Source organism: Vanacampus margaritifer, chromosome 12, assembly GCF_051991255.1.
Source record: "Vanacampus margaritifer isolate UIUO_Vmar chromosome 12, RoL_Vmar_1.0, whole genome shotgun sequence".
In the NCBI taxonomy this organism is placed as follows: domain Eukaryota; kingdom Metazoa; phylum Chordata; class Actinopteri; order Syngnathiformes; family Syngnathidae; genus Vanacampus; species Vanacampus margaritifer.
The window spans coordinates 17,673,107-17,697,653 of record NC_135443.1 but is presented as its reverse complement, the minus strand read 5'-3'; the positions used below and the strand labels follow the sequence as shown (position 1 = coordinate 17,697,653).

Genomic DNA, 24,547 nt, shown 5'->3' with positions numbered 1-24,547 from the left:
CTTTTCACAGTTACACTTTTCACAACCTACTACATTCATTTTTTGAGAATATCTTTAATGAAGCTATTCTAAGCAAATAAGTGAGTCATTCTAACCAGTATCTGTTAAATTTACCCCAAAACGCTACCATTATTAAAATAATTTCAGAATATAATTAGGTTTGACACATATTATAAACTAAATGATCAATACTCGAAGATTTAGCCATAGAACGTGTGCAGATTGGATGAGTAGATGGCGTGCTCAGGATGCGCTGTACAGAAACGTCAAATGCAATGTAATCAGAAATATTTAACTTCAAAATAAAATTTCCGGTGTTTAGTTATGATGTCAATTGATAGCCTACGTATGCCCGCAGGTTTCCTGTAGAACGTAATTGACTTATTTACATGCAGTAGCCGTCGTTTTGAAGCTACGTTCACACTTTATACCAGGGACACATTCTTCGTTTTTATTTTGAATGACATGCTGCTTGTATCCGGCTAATTTAACAGCGTATTGGTGGGGACAAAAACAACAGCGTCTGAATTGATAGCGCATGCGCGAGCGCTGATCAGGCTTTATTCTCTATCGATGCAAAACCTCTTGTACTTTTTAATCTGTTCTGCAGGATTCGGTAAAGAATTACTTACTTTTCTTCCCCTTTCATTTTGCATTAGATTTTTGCTTTCCATTCCCTACCATTTCCCTAATCTATGGTGCTTCTCCGACGGCTTCTGTAGCACAACCTGAGGTTATTTTATTTTTTATTTTATTTTTTTTACATTTTTTGTGGTCTTGAAAGCTCGGAACTCGGATGTGGCAAGCAAACTGCCGACGAATGCATCATTTAGCAGACTGGATTTCAGGTGCGTAAAAATTTTCAAACAGTCGTTGTAAATTCAGGGTCGAATTAACTATTTGTGTTTTACATAGGCCACATTTATATATAGCATGCAATAAATAAAATTCTGACTGCAATTGTACAATATGAAGTACAGTATAGTGGCGCGTGGACCTGGCGCGTGCTATGGGTCAGCTGGCAGTACACGTGACGTAAACATGGCAGACCGAGCAGGAGCACGCTGAGCTGTCACAATTTGTTCACATAATGCTTTATTGCACTACGAAAATCCACATATCTGCACGTCGTCTTTAGCGTCATAGTTTTCGTATTTATTTTATTTGGCATGTGGACGTGATTGTGCGTGCATCTGCAGGTACCGTGATGGGGAGCTGCGTGGGGAGGAGGAGCAGGAACGACGGCCAAGGGAGTGTCCGGAGCTTGACCAGGAGCAAAAAACGTGGAGGTAAGCAACTATATTATATTTGTGGAATAGAATAGTTATGCAGCCAGTGCTTAGAGCGACATCAATAAGAACTGTGGAAAAGGTGATTATTTGCACGTCTGCTTCACAGTTCCGAGATTCTGGATTGTAGTCTGTTGTCCTTCCTACTGCAGCCCCAAAACACGCTTTTAATTTCATATTAAAGACTCTAAATTGTTTACAAGTGTGAATGTGAGCGTGAATAGTTGCGAGTGTGAGTGTGTATAGGTATAGGTCGTTCGTCTATGTGTGCCCTGCGATTGGCTGGCAACCAGTTCAGGATGTACCCCGCCTACTGTCCGAAGACAGCTGGGATAGATTCCAGCATGCCCGTGGCTGTGAACCTTGTGAGGATAAGCGGATGGATTGATGGATGGTGTTAATTAAATACTAAATTAATCTATCATAATTGGCTGCCCTCATCCCTTCTCATGCGCTGGACTATTCCATTTTGTTGCACTTTTGCAGATTTGATTTAGGATAACTAGCTTATTGACGCGTGGTGAGAAAAATGAAATGGAGTGGAGAAGAAAAAGCCAAGTGGAAGTTAGTTGTTTATTAAAACTACTTAGAGGTTTCGCTTTCAAGCTTTTTCACACCGAATGCGCATCACCAGCAACATCAAAAGCCAAAGACGCTCTTGGCAATAATATAGTGTTAGCAGAGGAGGATGCAAACTACATTAAATTTACATTAAATTCATCCAAAAGTAGTGATATTCAAAACTGAGTATTTTTTTCAAACAAACCACAAAAATATAAACCAAAATAAAAGGTAAATATTACAGTTGGACATACAGGTAGATTAATAGCTGTGGCCATTTGAAATCTGTTGCTAACCGAAACAGCAGCACCTACCAAGTCATCCGTTTCTTGGCTAAATTAAAATGTCAGTCTGACCACAAAAAAAAAAGAAGCCATATTTCCTTCAATAATGGCAGTCACTCTTACAAACTGATGTGCCTCAATTAACTGCTTTGTACTATATGTCAATGGCCCCCGACCTTTTTTTGCGTTATACATATTTTGACAGACTGACATAAAATGAAATAAAAACAAATGATTAAATCTGAATCTTGCTTATTCTGTATGTAGATGTTGTGATTTGGTCCCATTTGGGGGTAACCATTTTAAAAACTCTAAAGGCTTGCCTCCATGTGCCAAAGCGGTTTTGATGGCTTCACTGTCATATTTGTGAGCCTGTCTTGGCATATTTCACAGAGCAGGTTTGGCATGTATGAGTCAACTTGCAATAAACCCGTTCTGTGAGTAGGTCTGCCGATATTGTCTCTTGAATGCAGATTTATTTTTCTTTGTCAGCTCTTCTTCTTTCTCCTTATTTGGCCTTGTGCACACCGGTAATTATTTTGCAAGCTTGTGGTCTGATTTTGTATTTCAGACCTCAAATCTGTGCCCTGATTTTCACTCAAAAATCCCAAAAGTGTCCCTACATGAAAACGTGTCATTCATAATGCATTGTGCTAAATCTAGAGCCTGCACAGAAAGCCTACTTATTGCATCTAACCCTCTGAGTGCCTTACTTAACATCTTAATGTATACAGTATTTGAGCGACATGACCTCAAAGGTTCTCGAAGTTAGACTTTGACAAGAATGTACAGTATGACCCATAGGGCTGCCCGTTAACAGAATCTTGGCCTACGGAATGTCTGACAGGGCTTTATTGACCTCTAATAGGTTTGGCATGCTGCGTTTGGACATTTTTATCCCTCCTCCAAGTAGAAGTGATTGGATTAGGCCTCTTGTGCAGAGATGCAACCTTCAGAACAACTCTCCCCAGCTTGAACTCTTGTTCCGTGAAAAGCAGGCAGAGGATATTTATGGTTTGTTACTAGAACACGTATTAGTGGAGGCAGGTGGGAATTTATTTCCAAGCACTCGGATGGTCAAGTTAACCAGACAGATCAACTTGCTGCTGTCCTTTTGACCAACACGGCTGTGGATGTAGCCACATTCACGACAAATAATACAGCTATGGGAGTTCCCAACTCCAGGGAGTACAACTACTACCACTCTCCAAATCCACCTTTAAGAATACTCCTGATAAGTAAGTTGAGATGGATTGATTGATTGATTGATTGATTGATTGGTTGATTGACTGATTGATTGATAGGAAGGCTAATAAATGAATGGATGAGATTAGGTTACAATCAAAAAGTATTTATTTGCAGCTACAACATTATGTGTTTCTAAGTTTAATATTTTTTTTATTAATTCAAAAATAAATTTGTTGAGACAACAGCAAACCACTTCCACCTTGCTGACTTTTATAGAAATGGTTTTAAGATCTTCTCACTCACGTTTATGCTGAAAAACAATCTCACAATTGCACGAATAATAATTACATTTGTACTTGAATGTTTTTATTTGTATTTGTTCATGCTCATTAATCCACATTCTTGATGTAGCATGTAATAGCACTTCTGCAAGTATAATGGAATACAGAAAAGTGAAAATCTCCTCTAAACAACCCTCACTCGGATCAGCTCAAAATTGTACCCCTAGAATAAGCCTTGCATTGGAATAACAGGTGGTATTATAGAAAAAAATTGATCCCATGCAGCACATGTGCTGTTGTTGACTGTCATTGGCCAAGGCGTGGTCCTCTGACCAGCCAATGCCCTTTGAAGATAGGCACAGAGAGCTAAATCCTGTTATGTGGCACCTGATTACCGTCTATAATCCAGTGGCGTCCACCCGCGTGTGGCTCCCATGTATGTGTGTTACTGCTCACTCCACTAATCCACACACACGAGAATGAATCACTTTTATGATACTCCCTGTCCCTATCTATGTGTGAGTTAAATTAACTTTGTTGGTATGCTCACGCTGATATTGTTCTTTATCAGGGATGGTGAGACGAGTAGCTGCGTGACTCGAAGGTCCACATTATTTCCACACCTATGACAGGGGTCAGCAACCTTTTCTGTCAAAAGAGCCATTTTAGGCAAAATACATAACAAAAAATCTGTCTGAAGCCACAAAACCTTTGAACATTGTGAAGAAGAAAACAATATGGACATATTATGGTAATTTTCTGCCTCTCTTCTTCCTTTTTTGGAATTTTTTTCCTCCCTTTTCACTATCAATTTTAGAACATTTTTGGCAATTTTGTGTACATTTTATGGAAATTTGGGGGATTTCTTCTTTTGTTTTTGGACATTTAATAGTTACTTTTTAAATGTTTTGTTTTCTGACTTTTTAAAAATAAATGTTCTGACTTTTTTGCAATTTTATGTACTTTACATGATAATTTTTGTTTTGGGACATTATATAGTTCCTTTTTAAACGTTACTTTTTGCATTTAAAAAATAATAATTTTCAGACTTCAATTACAATGACAATTTGAGGTCATTTTCTGCCCTTTTTCCTTTGTTCTTGGACATATTATGGTACATTTTTGAATGTCTTCTTTTCTGTCTTTTTAAAAATGAATACATTTTCTGAATGTTTTGGAAATTTTGTGTGCATTATATAGTAATTTTCTGTTCTTTCTCAATCTTTTTGAACATTTTATGGTCACTCATTGGACATTTTTAGGTACCGGTATTTTAAAAAACTTTTTCATCTAATTTTTGTCTCTTTTTCTGATATTTTTATTATTATTATTATTATTATTATTATTATTAAAATCAAAATTGTTAATTAATTCAAAGAATATTTTATCAACAAAAAAAAACAACTAAATATATAATATTTTTTTATTATCTTCTACATTATTATTTTTTAAAGAGATAAACAGGGAGCCACAGGAGAGGGACTAAAGGGCCACATGTGGCTCCAGAGCTGCAGGTTGCAGACCCCTGACCTTTGATATCCTTAGTGGCAGTATCAAACTGAGATATTCAGGAGGTTATTTGTACCGGCCACCATTAGATTATTGATCATATCTTGTTAAAGTGCATCCTAGTACTATTGTTAGTGACATTTAACATATTATATTTTGTGTGTGTCAACCTCCACTGTCTGAACCCCTGGGTTCGATCAAAGAACTCCTTCATTAAACATTTATTATGAATTTTGCCGTTCAGCTCCTAACAGGAAGTTGTTAAAAAGTACTGAAACATTGAGCAGAAGTGCATTCAAGTCAAGGTCAAATTCAGTACACATGTAAAGGGTATATTGAGCATTTTGGATTTGTTCTGAAATTTCTCCTTTATTTTTCTGATGAATTTTTTCGCATGCATTCACTCGTATGAATATATAATCTTAGTTTGTACTGTCTGGTATTACTGCTTATGGTCATATTTGTGATATAATATTGATAGTCAAAATTAAGGGGTAGTAATAAATAGTTTGATCATTTTCTTATCTTTAAAAAAAAAAAGTATATTTTAATGACTCGTGTAACTGTAGTGTTTGAAAAAGGATGTACTAATTGAAATTACATTACTGTAAGATTTTAACTGTATATTTTATTTGATCATTTCCCATAATGAATTCACTGTTACTAACTTACAGTGTCACACATTTGCCTTCAGGACGTAACGAGCCTCTCAAGAAGGAGCGCCCCAAGTGGAAGAGCGAGTACCCGATGACCGAGGGCCAGCTCAGGAGCAAGCGGGATGAGTTTTGGGACACGGCTCCGGCTTTTGATGGACGCAAAGAGATCTGGGACGCGCTTCGAGCGGCAGCCCTGGCTGCTGAGTGCAATGACCTGGAGCTGGCGCAGGCCATCGTGGACGGAGCCTGTATCACTCTGCCTCACGGTAAACATGCGCACGCTTCATTCCGCTCGAGAATGCAAAGTGTTTACATTTGTGAACACAAGCGCATAAGTCGCTTGTCATAATTCTCAAAATGTCAGAGGGCAGTTTGCAGACGGCCACGATTCACTTGTTTAGAGATTACACCACTAATAGTTATTACATAATCGTCTTGCGTGACCACTGCCACTGGATTGGTGCACACAGACACATGGCGGGGAAAAACACTGGCATGTCAAGTGCTTATTTATCTACTCAAAAATAATCAATAAGGACTATAATCTATAAAACTATTTCATTTCATTGTATTTTATCCGACTGTTTTTCTATTGTTTATCTGGTCTACTTCACAGAGTCACAGTAACACTGCAAATTTCCCCCACTTTCTCCACTAGATGACATCCTCGTAGCTTATCAACATTAACAGGAAACTGTTTTGTCAATGGATCTTTTCATCGAAAATACTTAACACTCTTGCCGTGGATTATTGCGTATAAAAGTGGAAATTAAAATGATGCTTTTCCAGCCTCACATGCGCTTCTCAATTCGTACGTACTGTTTTAGACTTGGCATCTGTTATAACCAGGGATGTTGGCTGTGTTCAGAGTCAGCACACAACTGCCATTATTTAAAGGGAAAGTCAACCTTAAACATTTCTTGACAATAATATGTTATATGTGACCTCAGTAGTCTACTCTAAAAATGACATTCTGATTAATATTACATTTGTTGTATATGAATTATGACGCAAAATGCAGCAGCTTTTATCCATTTCAGGGGGCGGACATTTTACCACTTGCTGTCGACTGAAGATGACATCACAGTTGCTCAGGGCTCAGACAGCGACCAATCACAGTGCACCTGTTTTCTGAAGCTGAACTATGATTGGTTGTTACCTGAGACGTGCGCAACTGTGATGTCATTTTCACTCGACAGCAAGTGGCAAAATGTCCGCCTTCTGATATTGATAAAAACTGCTGCATCTTTCTGCTTAGCTCATATTTACATTAACACAATATTATTTAGAATACTGTATTTAGACTAGTGGGGCTGCATAGAACATAAAATTGTCAAGAAATTTTCTTTGGGTTGACTCTGATTAACCGCAAATAAGATCAGCTATTCTAGTAAATTTTACAACAAACAACAACAAAAGTGGGGGAAATGAGTGTATGCGCCACAATTTTCAGACTTAGCATTTTTAAGTTGTTGTTGTTTTTTTAAAGAAATGTTAACAGTTTCATTGATATTCCTGATGTGGGAAATTTGCAATGACTGTTTAACAGAGCATTTTTACTTAAATGTGTTGTTTTGTGTCTGTGCAGGCTCTCTCACAGAGAGTTACGACGAGCTGGGCAATCGTTACCAGCTTCCAGCGTACACTTTGGTACCGCCCGTCAACCTCATCAATGAAACATGCAGTGAGAGCAAAGTTTGTGAATCCACACAAAAACAAGTGCAGCCTCCTCCCTGTAGGCAAGAGTTCCAACTGCGTGTGCGACTCTCCTCGGGTAAGAACAGAAATAAAACAATACAGTAAGACGCAAGTTACTAGTGACTTTTTTGTTGTTAAGGCGAAGATGTGCGTCTGACTGCCAGCTTGGCCGACTCCATCGCTCAGCTGAAAAAGCAGCTGGAGCAACAAGAGGCCATCGATGTGTCCCGCCAGAGGTGGTTCTTTTCTGGGAAACTCCTCACAGACAAGACTCGTTTGCTGGACGCCAAAATCCAGAAAGACTTTGTTGTTCAAGTCATCGTCAATATGAACCCTCCAATTATAGACAACTGAGAGGGGTGCAATATTTAGAAAAACTAAAGAGCAGAAAGCAAGAGAAAGAGGGAGAGAAGTTGACCTTGAAAAGTGAATGCACTGGAATTTTCTGTACAATTTTCTATAAGAGTATTGTTTTTATATTGCTATTTTTTGTATTTGTTCTCCCTCTTTTTCCAAATAATACTTAAAAAAACGCACTGAAACACTTTAGAGCAGGGGTAGGCAACCTTTGGCCTGTGAGCATATACAAAAGCCAAGATCATTTCAACCTGCAAATACAGTACTCATAACATGAACATTGTTCTTGCATTATACTCTGTGTTCATTCATTTAGTATGGCCCTTCAGGGTTTTACAAAAACTGAAGCAGCCTCTGATCGGTCAGAGGTTTATTACCCCTGTGTTAGATAGAAAATAGAACCCCAAAATGCACATCCCTGTTTGTATCTTCAGTAAACCTCTTTAACTTTCACCTCAATTGCAGGCACCCATATTTGTTTTGTGGCAAACTCCATAATGTTTGCTCGGGTATCCAAAAATAGACAATCCATTCACTCTTTTTTTGTGTGTGTAATTTGAGAGGATAACAGGGAGACGGAAAGATAAATGTAAATATTTGCATCTTGTGTGTTGTTTGGTCAATTGACTTTGTGCTCAGTCCTTGACTGCATTCCAAATAAAGACATGAATACAATACAATACAATGAGCTGATTTGCTCTCTTTATACTATAACTTAGAATTAACGCTTTAAAAAAAGAAGAAACAAATGCATTAAACTACACATTTCAGAGTCAACTGCAGCAGGACCACTTGCCTTGATGTTTCTGTGAGTGTTGTCAATACGACGTTTTCTCCCCTTACTCAGGTCGACATGCAACTGCCAAGTTTAGAATCAGATATGGGAAATCCAGGTCCAGAAAGTAAGAACCCTGCCACAGTTTGTGTTTAGCTACAGGTGCCTGTAGTCACCCGGCACGTAAACGAGGCCATTACGAAAAGCACCTGTGGCTAAAGCCAAACTTTGGCAGGATTTTTATTTTCTTGACCTGGTTTAACCATCTCTGTTTACTCTTTAGAATAAAAACAAGTAACTAGAAAAATTCCCGCGGAAATTTTGAATTGGACTGCTGACTCTTGCAAGGTGGAAAGACGCATGTAGTACTTGTAGCAATAGTAGTAGTAGTATAGTAGTAGGACTTTTAGTAGTAGCACTTGTAATAGCTAAAAAAAAACAGTATTTAAATAGCAGTCCATTCCATTTAATTAAAAAAAAAATCATAATGTTTTTTTTTTTGAAAATGTATTTTAAAAAATGTAAATGAGCTGAACAGTTTAAAATTTAAACGACTGGAATCGGTCAAGAAATGTAGAAGTTAACTATAATCAACATAAACTAAAAGTATATTACTGTCCCTTTAAAAAACATGCACATTCACGCACACACATTGGAACTTTAACATACGGGCAAGCAAGCTTTGAGACAGCATTGCATGCAGACATTTTAATTTTGAGCTAGACAGCGCCTTCTGCAGGCAAAACAATCTGGGGAGTTGTCTTTTGACGTCATCGGAAGAGCGACGGAGTCATCTGTGTGACCAGGGAACGCATGCAGCAAGCAGGGAAAGCCTGATAATGGTCAAATCGGGAAAACTTCGATCTGGGACGGGCTCGAAACTCAAACGATGGAAGAAAGGACACAGCAGCGACTCCAATCCGCAGACGAGTCGATATCGCCATGCTGCTAAAAGTCGCTTCTTCAGCCGACCTTCCGGTAAAGTTTTTCCTTTAGCACGTGGTTAAGGGGCTGGGCTAACTTTAGCTGGTGCTAGCCAGTTAGCTTCAGTCCACAGCTTTGCCATTTGATTTGGGTCGCTTAAAAGTATTTTGCGTAATCAAAGTTTCCTCTCTATTATACATGGAAAGTCAACAAATGCACGAATTGACCTTTTACTCATTTAAAACTGTAAAGGTAGTTCAGTGCAGGACAAGTTTACTTAATGTTTTGGTCTGTTCAGTGTATGACTTTTTTTTAATTTTTACGTAATTGTTTTCATAAAATACGCGTATACTTTGTAATTGTAATTATCTTTTATCATTATACCTGATTATTGTATCAAATAATTTACAGTAAATACGCAGTGGTTGTTTTGTCATGACCGGCAAATCGCCATCTAGCGTTATTTTGCCGTGAATCGCGCGAGAAATTCTGCACCGATGTATGTGTACAATCCGGAGACGTAGTGGGTCAAGCGGTGCCTCGTAGCTGCTGCGTCACGGGTTCAAATACTGTACCTCCACGTACCTTTCTATTATTATTATTTTATTGGTTTATTAATTTATTTTAATTATGCTTACTAAATGTTTTACTATGTTTACTAAACAACCAACAAGAATTGACCAGTTATTTCGCCATGAATCTTGTGAAAACGGCGGCGTGTTTTTCCCATTTGACTTTTATGCTGCGTTGGATTCGCGTTGGATTCGCTCTGTGTTGATAATTTTCCCACTTTTAAAAAAGTAGAACACGGGATTGCTGCATTTGACCAGTCACAAAGTGTGTCCCTATGCTTGATAACCTTGCTCAGAGGGTTGTGATTAGGCTAGTAATCACGATTAGAGCCTTTTTTCCAGTGGCAAAACAAAATGAAAACTTTGTGAAGAGACAGAAAGGGGTGAAGCGAGGCAGGAACCACGCACAGTGCATGACACATGGTAAAGTCGTTCACGGCAAAATAATGCTAGCAAGTGAATTTCGGAACCGGTCATGGCAAAATAACCACTGCCAATTAAATAGAATAATATAGGAATGATGAAAAATTAATGCTTAATAAATTCAGTTTACTTTACATAAACTCCATGAAATTGTCGTAATGTTGTGTGTGTGACAGAAAAAAGTGATCTGACAGTTGATGCGCTCAAGCTCCACAATGAGCTGCAAACGGGTCCACTGGAGATCAAAACGAGCCAGAAAGATGCGCGTATGGAGGACGAGCCGGACCAGGCGTTCTCGGAGAGGACGTCGGGCACCTTCCTAAGCGGCCTCTCGGACTGCTCCAACTTGACCTTTAGGAAGGTGCAACGCTTCTGGGAATCCAACTCGGCCGCTCACAAAGAGGTAGGAAGAGAAGTGGATGTCTGCCATCCTAAAGGAACGTATATCTGTTGGATTCTATGTTGAGGATTCTGTCTTCACTTGTAATAGTAACATAGGTTACAAATGTGCGTTGCAGATCTGCGCTGTGTTGGCAGCTGTAACAGAGGTGATTCGCAGTCAAGGAGGAAAGGAAACAGAGACGGAGTACTTTGCTGCTTTGGTATGTGTGCTGACTTAGCAGTGATACTTTAAAGGTTGACCACAGTCCATGCCGTGACGCATGGATCAATTGTAGTCCAAACTGTCACCACCTAAAACGTTATTAACTGTAAAGGCTAGAGATCGACAGATATGTTTTTTTCAGGGTCGATACAGATTATTAGTAAAGCCAAGGACGCCGATAAATGATATTTGGGGCCGATATTCATTTTCAACCAAGGGGAATATATTGGCATCAAAATAGATAAAAAAATATATAAACTCCAGCTCTGAATTTTTAAGCATATGATTATTGAACAACTTTTAGGATTCATAAAATATTTGAGTAAAAACAAATCTTAGTAGACCAGGGAAGGCAAACTACAGTCCTCGGGGCCGCAGTCCTGCAAGTTTTAGAGGTTTCCCTACTCAAACTGCAGCTGATTCCAAGTAACAGGATCGTTATCAGGCTTATGTAGAGCTTGCTGATGAGCTGATCATGAATCAGCTGTTTTGAAGAAGGGAAATATCCTTGAGGACCGGATCTCGCCATCCCTGCAATAGACATCTTTGTTTTAAGAATCTTAGAAACGATTCAGGGATCTCTCAGGGGCAGTAGCATGTCTTCAAAAAGTAAATAAAAACTGAAGTAAATGGCTCCCTATTGTTTTCTATAGTAAATAAAGTTTTCTAAAATATCAGAAGTATTAAAATTGTACTTATCTTAATTTTAATTTCAAACAAAAACAGACAGTGCAGAGAGTTCCCAGGGTCAGCAGCATCTATAAAATTTTTAATGACTTTCCTGAAGTGTTTTTTTCTGCTGTACACTTTTTTAAATAGATCTGTTATCCGTATGATTCTTCAAAATGGCTGATGTCGATATTTGTCAAAATGCTGAATATCAGCGCCAATAATCGTCTATCCCTAGTACAGACAATGTATTAACATTTTAATATTATTACAAATATCAACAGCATGTGTGTGTGTTGTGTATGTAGATGACCACTCTGGAGGTGGTGGATTCAGCGGAATCACAGGCCGCAGTGGCGTACCTCCTCAACCTCACCATGAAAAGGTTTGCCCACACACAAATGGATGCATTCATGTCAAAGTTGTTGAAGAATGAAATTAATAAATGCCATTGGCTGCTTTCAGGGTCCCCGCCCCGGTGCTCATTTCCAAATTCTCGGTCACCAACAAGGCTTTGATGGACATCATGTCCCAGCAGGCATTGTCTGAAAGGTCCTCGTCTCTCAGATGGGTGAATACAATCTCGTTTGTTCTCAGTCGTTTTCAGGCACATCAGGTTGATCGTCTTGTTGCTTTCCTCCTTAGATTTTGTCATGCTTGGCCACTCTTTTGAGGAAACAGGACGTGACTGTCTGGACTTACCCATCCACTCTTCAGGCGTACGACGGGCTACTCAATTTCGCCGTGGATAGCAAACCCAAGGTCAGCTCACTTATCTCCATTTTTTTGTGTGGAGGAAATATCCATCCGTCCATTTTCAGGAGCGCATGTCCTCATATGTCCGTGCAGGTGCGTAAAGCGGCGCAGCAGGCCGTGTGCTCTATCCTCCGAGGGAGCGACTTCCTGTTTGCAGACAACTCGCCCGCCCATCACCCTGTTGCCGCGTCCACAGCCAAGTTCTGTATCAAGTTGATGGAGCAGGCAGGAGGTAGGCCACTTTTTCTACCTGCCATTAATGAAGATGTTGACGTTCTGTTATTCTCCATGTGCAGGGCGGAGAGAAGACACCACCACGCTCCACATGCTGGGCCTCCTGAAGGAACTGATATCGTCGTTCCCCCTGGGGGCCATCAAGTCGTGTTGTGAGACGTTGCTGCGAGTCATGACACTCAGCCATGTGGTGAGAACGTTGTGGAAGCTCTGTTGAAAACAAACAAATTATCAAATGTTTGTGCATGCAAACAGATGTGCAAGCTGATCTACTGAAACTGAAAAGCAGTCACTATCTGGAACACTTCACGTTTTAGACTTAATAAGGTTATAGAAAACAAAATACAAGAGTGGGGCTAACAATTATTTTAGTAATCGATTAATCAGATTTTTTTGGGGTCGTTCAATCCGGTCAAAAACTTCATCCGATTGGCATGGCCCATTTTTATATTTTAAATTTTTAAATTTCAATCTATAAAAGTTGTCTTGACTTAGTTTTTTTTCTCTCTCCAAGTTCACTTCAGGGGGATACGCCCGACAACACCTAGCCCAACATGAAGTGCCCCAAAGGGTCACACTCGGCTAAAATATATCTGTCCATCCATGCATCCATTTGTGCGTTGATTACATCACTAGGGACGCATGCGAGCATACTAGATTTTTGAAATTGCAACTTAAAAATTTCATCAGGGCAGCATCTGGCTTAGCTAGCGCACGCCGTACATCGACACAGAGCTGCACTTCCATCCCATCCATTTACTGATTAGAGGCTGAAATTCCGAGCATTTGTACACCAATTCAAACAAGGTCTCTAAGCAATTAATTTATTAGAAAAATGATAGATTAATCTGGCAATTAGAGTTGTTAGCTAAGGACCACAGTTTCCCCACACAAATATATTGTTGTTAAAATTGTCAGAGCAACCTGAAAAATATTTTGGAGGAAAAAAACAATTGCATGGAACTTGCATGTTCTGAGACGTGTAGAGTTTTGATTTCAATTGAAAACGCTTTTGTTGAGAATAAATACAATAATTATAAGCTCTGTACTCTTTGAAAGGGGTATTGGTAACAATAAGAAATTTTAACAAATTTTAAAAAAGCAACTTGTTGATGACAGCAATACTAATTTACAAAGGATTATGAGTGCTCCTGCAAAAAAATATTCAGAGAAAAATGTAAAAATATATTTAAATAAATACTTTTGAGATAAAATGCCACACATTTTCAAGATTTTAGTTAAGTCATGTACTTTGGACATTTAAAAGGTTATTTAACAAGTCAATTAGAAAATCAACCCCAAATACTGAATATTTAATTAATCTAAATCATAATCTGTGTTGTTTATCTCTATGCAGGCAAAGTAAAGATATGAGAAAAAGATACAACTGTATTCCCGTTTTAGTCTTTTATTTTCAGTGTAACCCCAATATGCTATGTGCTCCCATATTAACAACAGTTACTTTTTTATTCCTTATATTTCACATTGTTTGCACATTTGACTTAATTAATGTTGCTGCAACAAGATGGCAATTGCTATTGTTTTTTTTGTGTGAAGCTGGTGACCGCCAGTGCCATGGAGACCTTCCACAGACTCTTCAGCGGGAAGCCAGGCACCTCAAATCTGTCACCTGAACTCAACGCACAAATCATCACAGTAAGACTGGAGCAACTTGAAAACAAAAGTTGTCCTGCTATAGATTATGATATGAATTATCATTTTTTTTCTCTATATAGGCTCTGTACGACTACCTGCCCAGTGAGAATGACCTGCAGCCTCTGCTGGCCTGGCTTGCTGTCATGGAGAAGGCGCATGTTAACCTAGCATGGTAACACACTCTTAAGAAATTTTCTTGGGACTTTTCAAGTGAGTTGTCTTGACGTTTCAATGAGCGAGTGTGTCATTTCTGCAGTTTGCAGAGTTCACTGAGTCTGGGCCACTTGCCTCGCCTCTTTTCGGCCGCCATGTCCTGCCTGTTGTCGCCTCACATGAAGGTGGTCTCTGCGGCCACCAGCATGCTCAAGGTAAAGGAGTGTCCACAAAAGGATGATTTAAAACATGCAGCGTTATCCACAGTATATTGGGCATATCTTCAAATAAAATATAAAAAAATAATGGTTAATGCATAAAACTGGTTCATGTTCATATTTCAGACACTGCTGACCGAGTGTGTGGGTCCGCGTATTGAGGAAATCGGCATGGTTTCTGCTACGGCCTCTGCAGGGAACCCCTCCTATGTCTGCAAAATGTTTCGGTTAGCAGAGCTGTTTTCATTTTGAAACGATTTATAGGAAATGACGTGATGCTAATGCGTGCGGTGTTTTCATGTGCGTGTTTCAGTGTTGTAGAGGAAGGTTTGTCCTATCGCTTCCATGCTTCCTGGCCTTTTGTTTTACAAATTCTCGGCTGCTTCTACAAAGTTGCGGGCAAACATGCACACCCTGTCATGACCAAGGTACAGTGATACAGGTGGTAAATATGATCTAATGTCAGAATATTCATTTTACTAGATATATGGATTATTGACTGATACAGATTTTACCAGACCCAGCACAGTTAATTTATTATTTTAGTATTATCTACAATTTAGAACACCTATAATTTAGGACATGCCTCTACCATGGAAAGGCTAAGCTTTACATTGGTCACACCAGATGATGGTTGTTCACACCATAACTTAAATCAAAGTTATGAGGCTAACAATTAATATAAGTTTTTATTAATTGTGAGAAAGTACAAGCCTGATAGCTGATTCCATGACTGTCTTGCGGATGATAAGGACTCCTGTCTTTAAATGGATTTTAAAATAAAAGTCCCAAATGTCTTATTTCTTTTTGGTCAAAACACAGGATTCATAAAATAGACATCATTAGACAAACTTACCCATATTGCTCACCACTGTAGAAGGAAATGCAAATGACCACAAACCAATCATTTAATCAGTATTTTAAAAAGTGTCCAAGTTTTTTTTGGGCAAGTGATTGACTCATTTTGTAATTAAAGTATGTCAGTGAAATCATTTTGTCATGGAAAATTAGTACTGTATTTATGAATCTCCCCCTTCTGCTTGTAGTCTTTGCAGTCTCTTGCTGACCTGCGGGCCACTCCTCACTTCCCATATATTGGTGAGCTGGATCTGGCGGTTGGTGGCGCTGTTCAGAGCATGGGCCCTGACGTTGTGTTGGGAGTGGTGCCTCTCAACATCACTGGCTATGAGTAAGTGCTCCGCACTCACACATAATTCTAACAATACTATAATAGGTCTTTTTTTTTTTACATAACTGCACTGCGTGTGGTCACCAGTGATGATCTGGAGTTCCCGCGGAGCTGGCTTGTCCCGGTCATCCGCGATCACGTCAAGAACAGTCACCTGGGCTTCTTCACTTCCTATTTCCTCCCTCTGGCCTCCACGCTCAAGCAGAGATGTACATCTGAACATCTGTCAAATAATCAATTTAAATATGACGCTGGCTAATGATTTGCCTCCTATTGTGTTGTAGCTGAAGAGTTGGAGGAAGCGGGTCAGAAACTGGTAGCCAAAGTCTATCAGATCTTACAGCTTCAAGTAAGTGCTTTTTGATGTGTCCAGCAATTCTCCATACTTAGCCATAAAACACCATGGGCATTAGTGACATGAGTGGATGTAGTTTTAAGCAGCATGCGTTTTTCAGATTTGGACCATGCTTCCCGGTTTTTGCACGTGTCCCGTGGACCTGGTGGCGTCATTCAAAGGCATCGCCCGCTCTCTCGGCACGGCCATCAACGAGCGGCCCGACCTGAGGCTCACCATCTGCCACGCCCTGCGCACCATCATCAATAAGAGCTGCACGACTGGCACGTTGTTTTGTGTGGCAAGTCGTTGCCTTTGGTGGCACCGCCGTCTCTGATCACCTCTCCGTGTCTGCAGAGGAGGAAAAAGCCGAAGTGGGCCGCTTCTCCAAGAACTTCCTGCCCATCCTTTTCAACGTGTACAGCCAGCAGCCTGCCGACGGAGAGTCCGGAGCCTACAGGATGGCCGTCTTGGACACCATCAAAGTCTACTTGACGGTCACTGAACTGCAGGTTAGCTCAAAAGCATGCAGTGTGTTGATTTAAAAAAAAAAAAAAAACTTGCTAATAAAAGCCTAATTTCCCTTAGATGATCAAGACGTTTCTGCAAAAAGGCACAGAGAGATTGACGAGTACCGAAAGCACAGAGTTCACCCGGTAAGTTAACTTTATACAGTATAAGTATGTAATATAGTTTCAGTTGTCTGTTGAAAGTTAAGGAATCTACTGTGGGTGTTTATTTACGCAACGGCAGATGCAAAAGTACATATACAGAAAACAGAGAATTATGGAGAAAGGTAATTAAATTAATTAATTAATACATGAGGAACACATTTGTATTAAGAAAGCTACATATGTGCCTCCGTAACTGCTGCTATTTTGGCTAGCAGCAAAACTTTGAAGGTTAACTACTATCAGTTTAATTTATCATGAGAAAACTCTAAGAGGGAGGCATTTAATTGTTCAAATGAAGGAGGCACCCACTGATTAACTGTAGCACTTTTTAAGGCTGTATGATAAAGAGTGATATCGCTGTCCACTACTCAGGTTGTCAATGATGGACCTTGTGGTTGCCATGGCGCCCTTCTTGGATCTGCTAACAATGACGACGACATTTGAGCTCATCAGGCCGTATTTGGAGGTTTGAGCGCATGTGCAGTCAGAGCGTGGCAAGCTTCAAACTTGTTTGTTGTTCTCTCAACCATCCGTCTTGCCGTTTAGATGAAAGAACCGGGCATGCAGAAGAAGGCTTACCGCGTGCTTGAGGAGATGTGCGCAGGGGAGCGAGACGAGTGCCGGTCGTTCGTCCTGGGCAACCTCGAGACTTTAAAGGCAGTCTTGCTGGAAACTCTGAAAAGTGCTTCATCGCCAGCAAAAAGGGTGAGAAGAGAGTACAAAACACTAGTGTGGCACCTGCACAATCTGATGTCTCTGAGAAAAGTGTGCCTTTAAAATTAAAAATAAACATAAAAAATAATAATAAAGAATTAAGAAAAATATGAACATTCAAGTTTTAATGTTCTGTTTTGGTTGCCACTGTCAGTGAAGTGACTTTATTATTGTGGTTGTAGTTTGCATTGGTGGACAACTGTACTATTGAGGGCTGTTCATAATATGCCTGGTGGGATGATTATTGAATAAGTTTCTTTTTATATGTATAATTTCCCACCATTGCTGTTCTCAGCCGCGACTGAAGTGTCTGATCCACATCACGAAAAGACTCGACGAAGAACACAAAGACTTCATTGCCTTGCTGCTGCCAGAGGTAGCCAAACATACGCTAACGCACAGTGTACAAGGAACTGATTCCTGACATTTATACGAGGATGCTCTCTTCTTCAGGTGATTTTATGCACCAAGGAAATGTCTGTGGGCGCTCGCAAGAATGCGTACACTCTGCTGGTGGAAATAGGAAACGCGTTTGTGCGCTTTTGCGGTAACGTTCAAGGTAAACTAACAAAGGAGAAGTAAAGAAAATGTATTGGATTGACAATGAGGTGAAAGTTTGGATTGGCATAGGGAATTTTTCATTGCTTTATGATCATTCCAATAGTTAAATCATGGGAATTGTGACATATTAGCTTTCAAACTATTTATAAAAAAACATAACCACAACTTTTGGTGCCTGTAGTAAGTCATGTTTGTTAGGAATTATCTAAAAGCTAAAGCTCCAGTAATAACTTGCTAAAATATGAGCTTTTTTATTGACTGATTATAATTAAATGAATAAATAAAGTTTGGCTCCATACAAGGGAGACGCTCAATAGAAGTTAGAAGCTAATGCACACAAGTGACATTTTTTATCTCACATTTGTAACAGTGGATCTATGTCTCCCCCCCCAAAATTATAGACCCCTCAAGATTAATAGTATATTTAACCTTTAATCCATAATCTATTCATACATTTTATTGGAACATTTAAAGAATAAATCCCTAATGGTTATTGAGTTCACTCAGCAGTTAATTGCATATTATGTAACATCTGGTAGCCGTGGTTAAATGAATAAAAACAAAAAAGATTTGTTATTCCAGTTAGCTTGCTATCATTTAACTCCATCTTCCAGGCATCGTTTACCTGCAAGCATCGTATTGACTCCTTGCACAAATTTTAGATCAAAATCTGTGGAAAATCTAAACCAAGTTGTGAACAAATCAAGATGGTAACTTTGTTGGAGAAGAACTCTTTAGAGGTTCAATTAATACATTTGTTTGTGTGCGTTTGTGTTTTAGAGGCCATCAAGCAGTATCTGGTGATGGTGTATGCAGGTCTCTCAGGTCCCATCACCATTGTCACCTGCACTGTGTTGGCACTCACACGATTGGTGTACGAGTATAAAGGTATGGCACGTGGAATAATGGCTATTAAAAATGTACACGGCCCTTAATATGCCGGGTTTTTGTTATAATAAAAAAAAAATCAGCCATTAATGTAACCTATAACCTGTAAAACGCAATTGTAATTTTTTTCCCCCCAATGGACCTCTTCAGGTTGTAGTTAACTTATTTGCTCACCAAAACGTATAAATACGTTCTATTTTAAATGTCCCAAGGACATATTTATATATTTTTTAAAATGTTTTTTATGCTTGACTAAAGCATACAGAAGGCTTTGATGCAGCCTCTCAACTGCAAAGAACAGCTGAAAAATGGTAATTACACAAATGGTCAGCAGGTGGCAGCAGAGCTAAAGAGGGCCATGTTGAAAAAAAAGCTTGTTTACCCAAAGTTCTAAATAGATTTGTGAATAAAGCTGAAACTTAGCTAAATTCTAATGGTAATTGCTGCAGAACTGAAACAGATAGACATATACTTTTTTCCTGATGGAAGAAGAGACTCTAATCTTTCTTTTGGTTGGTTCCATGTTTTTATAACAATACAACACGATATTCTGTGGGCCGGGGCATAATAAATTAAATCCAGTAAAACAGCCGGGAGGGAAAGAGATTGCTTCAGTGAAAATGGCTGTGAGTCAATGAGTTAATAACAGGGAAAAATGATGAGAAATATCTTGGTTTGATTTTTTTTATTACACAAAAACGTGCCATTTGAACAGGGGTGTGTAGACTTATCCAAGAGTGAAATAAATTAATGTTGTTTATTGTAGACTCCATTGAGGTGTCCACCATGGAGCAGCTTCTGCACAACGTGTGCCTGCTGCTGACCTTGCGCACCAGAGAAGTGGTCAAGGCCGCACTGAGCTTCATCAAGGTCATCCTTTTTGCCATGGATACGAAGACGTTGGCGTCTCATCTCAGTGTCATGGTACGCACCGGACACACCGTGAATATCACATTGTGAATAACATGGAGTCCTCTTTTGGAGATGGGTGTTTGTAACGTTTGTTTTTGTGCCAGTTGGATGGGATTAATAGTTTGACCGATGACGCAAGGCGACACTTCAGAGTCCATCTTAAGAACATCCTCACCAAGTTTATCAGGAAATTTGGGTAAGGCGTGGGGGAATATTGTGTTTTTCTCTGTGTATGTGCTCCCTTAATTTCTCACACAGAAATTGGAGAACTGAACTGAGGACTGTAGAACTATGTTTTCCAACCTTGTATTGTAGCAAAGCTTGTATTTCAAACTATGAAAAGTCTCAATGTAAAGCACACGGCCAAACTTAAATTTCTAAAAAAAAAAATGAATAGGCAGATTAATTGTACCCTCTGTTATCAAATGGATGAGCATTTAATTGTTCTACTTGTCAATATGTCACTGGCATAGATAGTAGAACTAAGATGCATTATTTGTAGTAAATACATATTTTTTGATGAAGTCAAGTTAAAACTTTTCTTTACAATAACATGTTCTGTGTGTCGCCACTAGTCTAAACATGGTATTCTGATTAATATATTGTGTCAAAATAGGCAGCCATTTAGCCACTTGTTAACTGGGCTCAGGTAACCAATCACAGCTCAGCTGTGTTCTGTGATCATGTGATGTTTGGAACCTGAGACGTGATTGGTTGTTACCTAGTCCTGAGCAACTGTGATAACATTTTTCATTGAAAAGTCTGCTATCTTTATTCTAACACATCATGTGAAGCGCCATAGATTGAACTAGGGTTGATGTTGCAGTAGTTATTGCCCTTTAAGTAATTTGAACACAAATGAGCAGCAACACATGCAAATGGACAATATAGCAATATTCACAGGCTTATGTTCATACTTGGACGTGATCGTGGTCGTTACTCCATCAAAACTAAGTATAATGTGTTATACTGCCCCCTGCAGGTCAAGGCGAGAGGGCTATTAAATGCGAAAAATCATTCTATTTGTGTAGAGTGCCATTATTCTTTTAAAGGCATCACGGTGTGCTGTTGTGTGCAGGTTCGAGGTGGTGAAAAGAATGCTGTCTCTTGAATACAACAAGGTTGTGTGCAACATTCGTAAAACAGAGGCTCGCAATAAGAGAAAGAAACAAGCGGCGGAGCAACAGGAAGACTTAGACAGCGAAGAGGAGGCTCCCAAAGCCGCCAATGACGGGTACAATACCTCTTTGTTCGCATGCAGCGCTTACACGTATTAATGTGAAACCCGGTTGGTTTTATCTTCTCAGGATTGAGGACATCCTGGCGGGGTCGGACAGCGAGCCGTCAGATGATGAAGGCAAGGCTAGGAGGAAGAAGAAAGGCGGCAAGCAGCAGAAGGGTCAGGCCTGGCTGAAAGAGGGAGAGGAGGATGACCCGCTCAACTTCTTGGATCCTAAAGTTTCACAAAGAGTGCTTGGTAAAAAACAAAACAAAAAATACATTAATCAAGATATATATTTTTTCATTATATACTATATAATGTACATTCATTACATTAAAGGTATTTTTTTTATATCGTTATTAAAAGCCCTTACAGGTCATTTATTGGATTTTGCTCAAATTAAGGCCTTAAATGACATTACAAAGCATTAAAAGTAATAATACAATTGATGTTAAAAATATTGTTGTTCATGCTTTGTTTTACATATAACGTGCAAATGAGTCATTAACAAAATTTAGCAATAATAAATGTGATAAAAATATGTTTTTGTGGGGGACTGTCGACCAGTTGTAATTTACAATGAACAAAATGGACCAGAGTCTACAAGTTGCTGCATGTTCCAAAAAACAGTTGCTCTGAATTTGAAAAGAAAAAATGTACTATTCCTTTCACCAATGTCCAAAAACACTAATGCCACCTAGTAGCAGAAAATTAGCTGAACACAAATCTATGCAACTTTTAACAGTTAAGTTTATCTTTTTAATTTCAAATAACTTGAATGAATTACTTACTATAAAATTACATTTTTTTTAAAATAGTAATTTATTTTAATTTCATGGATCAGTGAACTAAATAAGTACGATACCAAATGATACAATTTTTGTATTCATATTTGTTCACTTTTATGTTAACAAGACTATGAAAAACTTTTACATACAAACATTTAGAACAGATATAACGTGTGATTAATTTGGGATTAGAAAAAAAAGAAAAATGTTCATCTGAATTACTCACAAATGTTCTTACTGAGTGTGAAATGTATAATTGTGTGCCAATATAATTGAACAGTTCTAAAATGCAAGGCAAAAGTACTTTGCATAATCTTTCAAATCCCTGTCTATTGATTGAGTTTTGACTATTGAATATTTTGCCTCTGGCAGCCACCAACCCTGAGAAGAAAAAGAACACCAAGGTGGCACACGGTTTCAAGGTGACATCAGACGGGCGGCTGATAATCAGAGAAGAGGATGACCAGAAAGGTAACAGTCACCATCTTTATTAATTGCAAGCTCTCGGGAATTTTCGAATAACGCAACACGCTTCTCACAGAGGACGGCGAGATGAAGGATATTCTGGAAGAGGCTGGAGTGAAGAGCGTAAGTGTTCTTACCATTGATGAACCGCCAAAGGACAACACCATTTTTTTAGAATGTGCATTTCTTTTATTTTAGAAAAAGACACAGAAGAGGAAACTTGGAGATGACAACTTTGATGACATGGACACAGAACCACATCTCAACTATAAAGGTATACACTACACTATTGACAGCCCTGGAATAGGCATAAGGAGGTTAAGGCAGATTTAGTTTTATGGTTATCTATGTTTTTCCTCATATTTGAGTTGTTTTTGAACAATTGCATATGAAATGTAAGCAGGACCCTTTTGTTGCTGCATACGCAGGCTATAGTAAAAATTGAAACTAGAAAATGGTCTTGTAAATAATAGAATACCTTCCACACAAAATGGAATGAAACTATTCATACCTTATGGCATATTGTTGGGATAAGGGTAAAGTAATGAAAGATATAAAAGGTAATGGTATCAAAATACAATCTATTATTAAGAGAGAACATATTTTTCTAAGCTTATGCCAAATTAATTGAATACAGTATACCATTCATTCTATAGTGATCATAATATAGTGGCCATCCTTGAAAGACATTTCATTATTCTCATGATTAATTATATAACTGATATTAAAAAAATATATATATATTCTTGATATTTGCTGCCATTAGAATGATAATATAAATTTGAATCAAGCACATTAGCCATCTTTAAAAATGAATGCTATTACTTAATTTTTTGCGATTAAGTGTAAAAACATTCGGTCACTGATGAACATTCTTGGTTTTCTTGAAAACTGCTATAAACTTACAAGTTTATTATTATATTTTTTATCATTTTGACCTAGTTAAACACTTGTACTGTAATATTTATTTATATGTTTAATAGAGGCAGTTTGGTGAAGTAATTTATCTAATTTAGACACTTTTGTTGTATTTTGTAGGAAATCTTTTTTTTTAAATGAATACCTACCGTTTGAATTTAACGAATTAATGGATTTTTCCATGGTTTTACTCAGCTGGTGGTTCAGGCATCCACAGACCTTTTGGAGCCAGTAGAGACTTTGGATCAGAGTACAAGTCAAAGGTGAAGGAAGCAGCATGCAGAAAACATGAGGACAGCCTAAATATGCGTAAATATAAATAAATGGATATATATGTATATAATTTTATTTTATTTTTTACAGAAAGGAAAAGGGGATGTTAAGAAGTCAGGGAAAGTGGACCCTTATGCTTACATCCCTCTTAGGAAGGCTCAGCTCAATCGCAGGTATGGTATGAACGCTATTTTCCAAACCATATCATTCACAGAAGATGTCAGTGACATGGTGTGCGTTTGTGTGTGTGCTCTCCACTAACAGGAAGCGGGCTAAGCTGCAGGGCCAGTTTAAGGGCATGGTGAGAGGGGCCCAGAAGGGGGCGCTGTCAGGTAGAAAAATGCAGAAGAGCAAGAGGAAAGCCTGAAGACCATGAATGACTCTTCAAAGAAGATTCAGATGTGTGTGTGTGTTTGGTGACGTCATGTATGGCTTGTGTGCGTGTGAAGAGGACATCAGTTTGTTTTAAACTGCCTCTACTAATACTAATTCTGCTCTTCACATTGAGTGAGATGTAAAGACTAAGTAATATGTATTTCCTTTGTTGTCCATCTAAGAGCAGTGTTGTCTTGTGGGTGAGATCAGGCGTTAATTATAATAATAAAAAAAGAATCTTTCAAGAAGACATACGTACTGTGTATGTATTTTTTTAAATCAAAATGTAAAATGGTTCAATTTTTCAAGTCTGTGACCTGCTGTTGACGAGTATCACAAGCTAATCTGCATCCAACGAAACACATAGCAGCTCTGCTTACCCTGTATTTTTAACCTTATCCCTACTGCTAAAAATTCAACTTAAAAT

General features: G+C 38.7%; 2 protein-coding genes across 3 annotated transcripts; both read left to right on the top strand.

The window, feature by feature from the left end:
- Positions 1–524: 524 nt before the first annotated feature.
- ubtd1a (ubiquitin domain containing 1a) lies at positions 525–8,502 on the top strand. Of its 2 annotated transcripts, XM_077581967.1 has the most exons (5): positions 525–848; positions 1,200–1,289; positions 5,807–6,034; positions 7,357–7,542; positions 7,606–8,501. In XM_077581967.1, the coding sequence occupies exons 1-5, from the start codon at positions 797–799 to the stop codon at positions 7,818–7,820; spliced, it is 771 nt and encodes a 256-aa protein (XP_077438093.1). In that variant the 5' UTR covers positions 525–796; the 3' UTR covers positions 7,821–8,501. The 2 variants fall into 2 exon arrangements, with proteins under 2 accessions (XP_077438093.1, XP_077438094.1); XM_077581968.1 differs by lacking the exons at positions 525–848; positions 1,200–1,289 and adding an exon at positions 3,069–3,372 and having other exon boundaries at positions 7,606–8,502.
- Positions 8,503–9,338: 836 nt separating this feature from the next.
- Positions 9,339–24,370, top strand: rrp12 (ribosomal RNA processing 12 homolog). The gene is made up of 34 exons (XM_077581702.1): positions 9,339–9,576; positions 10,694–10,920; positions 11,036–11,119; positions 12,099–12,175; positions 12,256–12,361; positions 12,436–12,552; positions 12,640–12,778; positions 12,843–12,970; positions 14,338–14,436; positions 14,517–14,608; positions 14,693–14,804; positions 14,934–15,034; positions 15,121–15,235; positions 15,854–15,996; positions 16,084–16,205; positions 16,281–16,345; positions 16,452–16,614; positions 16,688–16,842; positions 16,919–16,986; positions 17,377–17,470; positions 17,551–17,709; positions 18,014–18,094; positions 18,172–18,277; positions 19,060–19,167; positions 19,934–20,091; positions 20,184–20,275; positions 21,158–21,313; positions 21,387–21,556; positions 22,462–22,560; positions 22,631–22,677; positions 22,753–22,828; positions 23,668–23,735; positions 23,836–23,918; positions 24,010–24,370. Exons 1-34 carry the CDS (start codon positions 9,438–9,440, stop codon positions 24,110–24,112), a joined length of 3,852 nt encoding a protein of 1,283 aa, XP_077437828.1. The 5' UTR covers positions 9,339–9,437; the 3' UTR covers positions 24,113–24,370.
- Positions 24,371–24,547: the final 177 nt, after the last annotated feature.

Excerpts from the sequence above, each read along its gene's own strand:
- ubtd1a (XM_077581967.1), top strand. The coding sequence starts at position 797 with ATGTGGCAAGCAAACTGCCGACGAATGCATCATTTAGCAGACTGGATT. Across the intron at positions 6,035-7,356 it reads CTGTATCACTCTGCCTCACG|GCTCTCTCACAGAGAGTTAC; the intron begins GTAAACATGCGC and ends GTGTCTGTGCAG. Across the intron at positions 7,543-7,605 it reads GCGTGTGCGACTCTCCTCGG|GCGAAGATGTGCGTCTGACT; the intron begins GTAAGAACAGAA and ends TTTGTTGTTAAG.
- rrp12 (XM_077581702.1), top strand. The coding sequence starts at position 9,438 with ATGGTCAAATCGGGAAAACTTCGATCTGGGACGGGCTCGAAACTCAAA. Across the intron at positions 14,437-14,516 it reads TCAACGCACAAATCATCACA|GCTCTGTACGACTACCTGCC; the intron begins GTAAGACTGGAG and ends TTCTCTATATAG. Across the intron at positions 23,919-24,009 it reads AAGGCTCAGCTCAATCGCAG|GAAGCGGGCTAAGCTGCAGG; the intron begins GTATGGTATGAA and ends CTCCACTAACAG.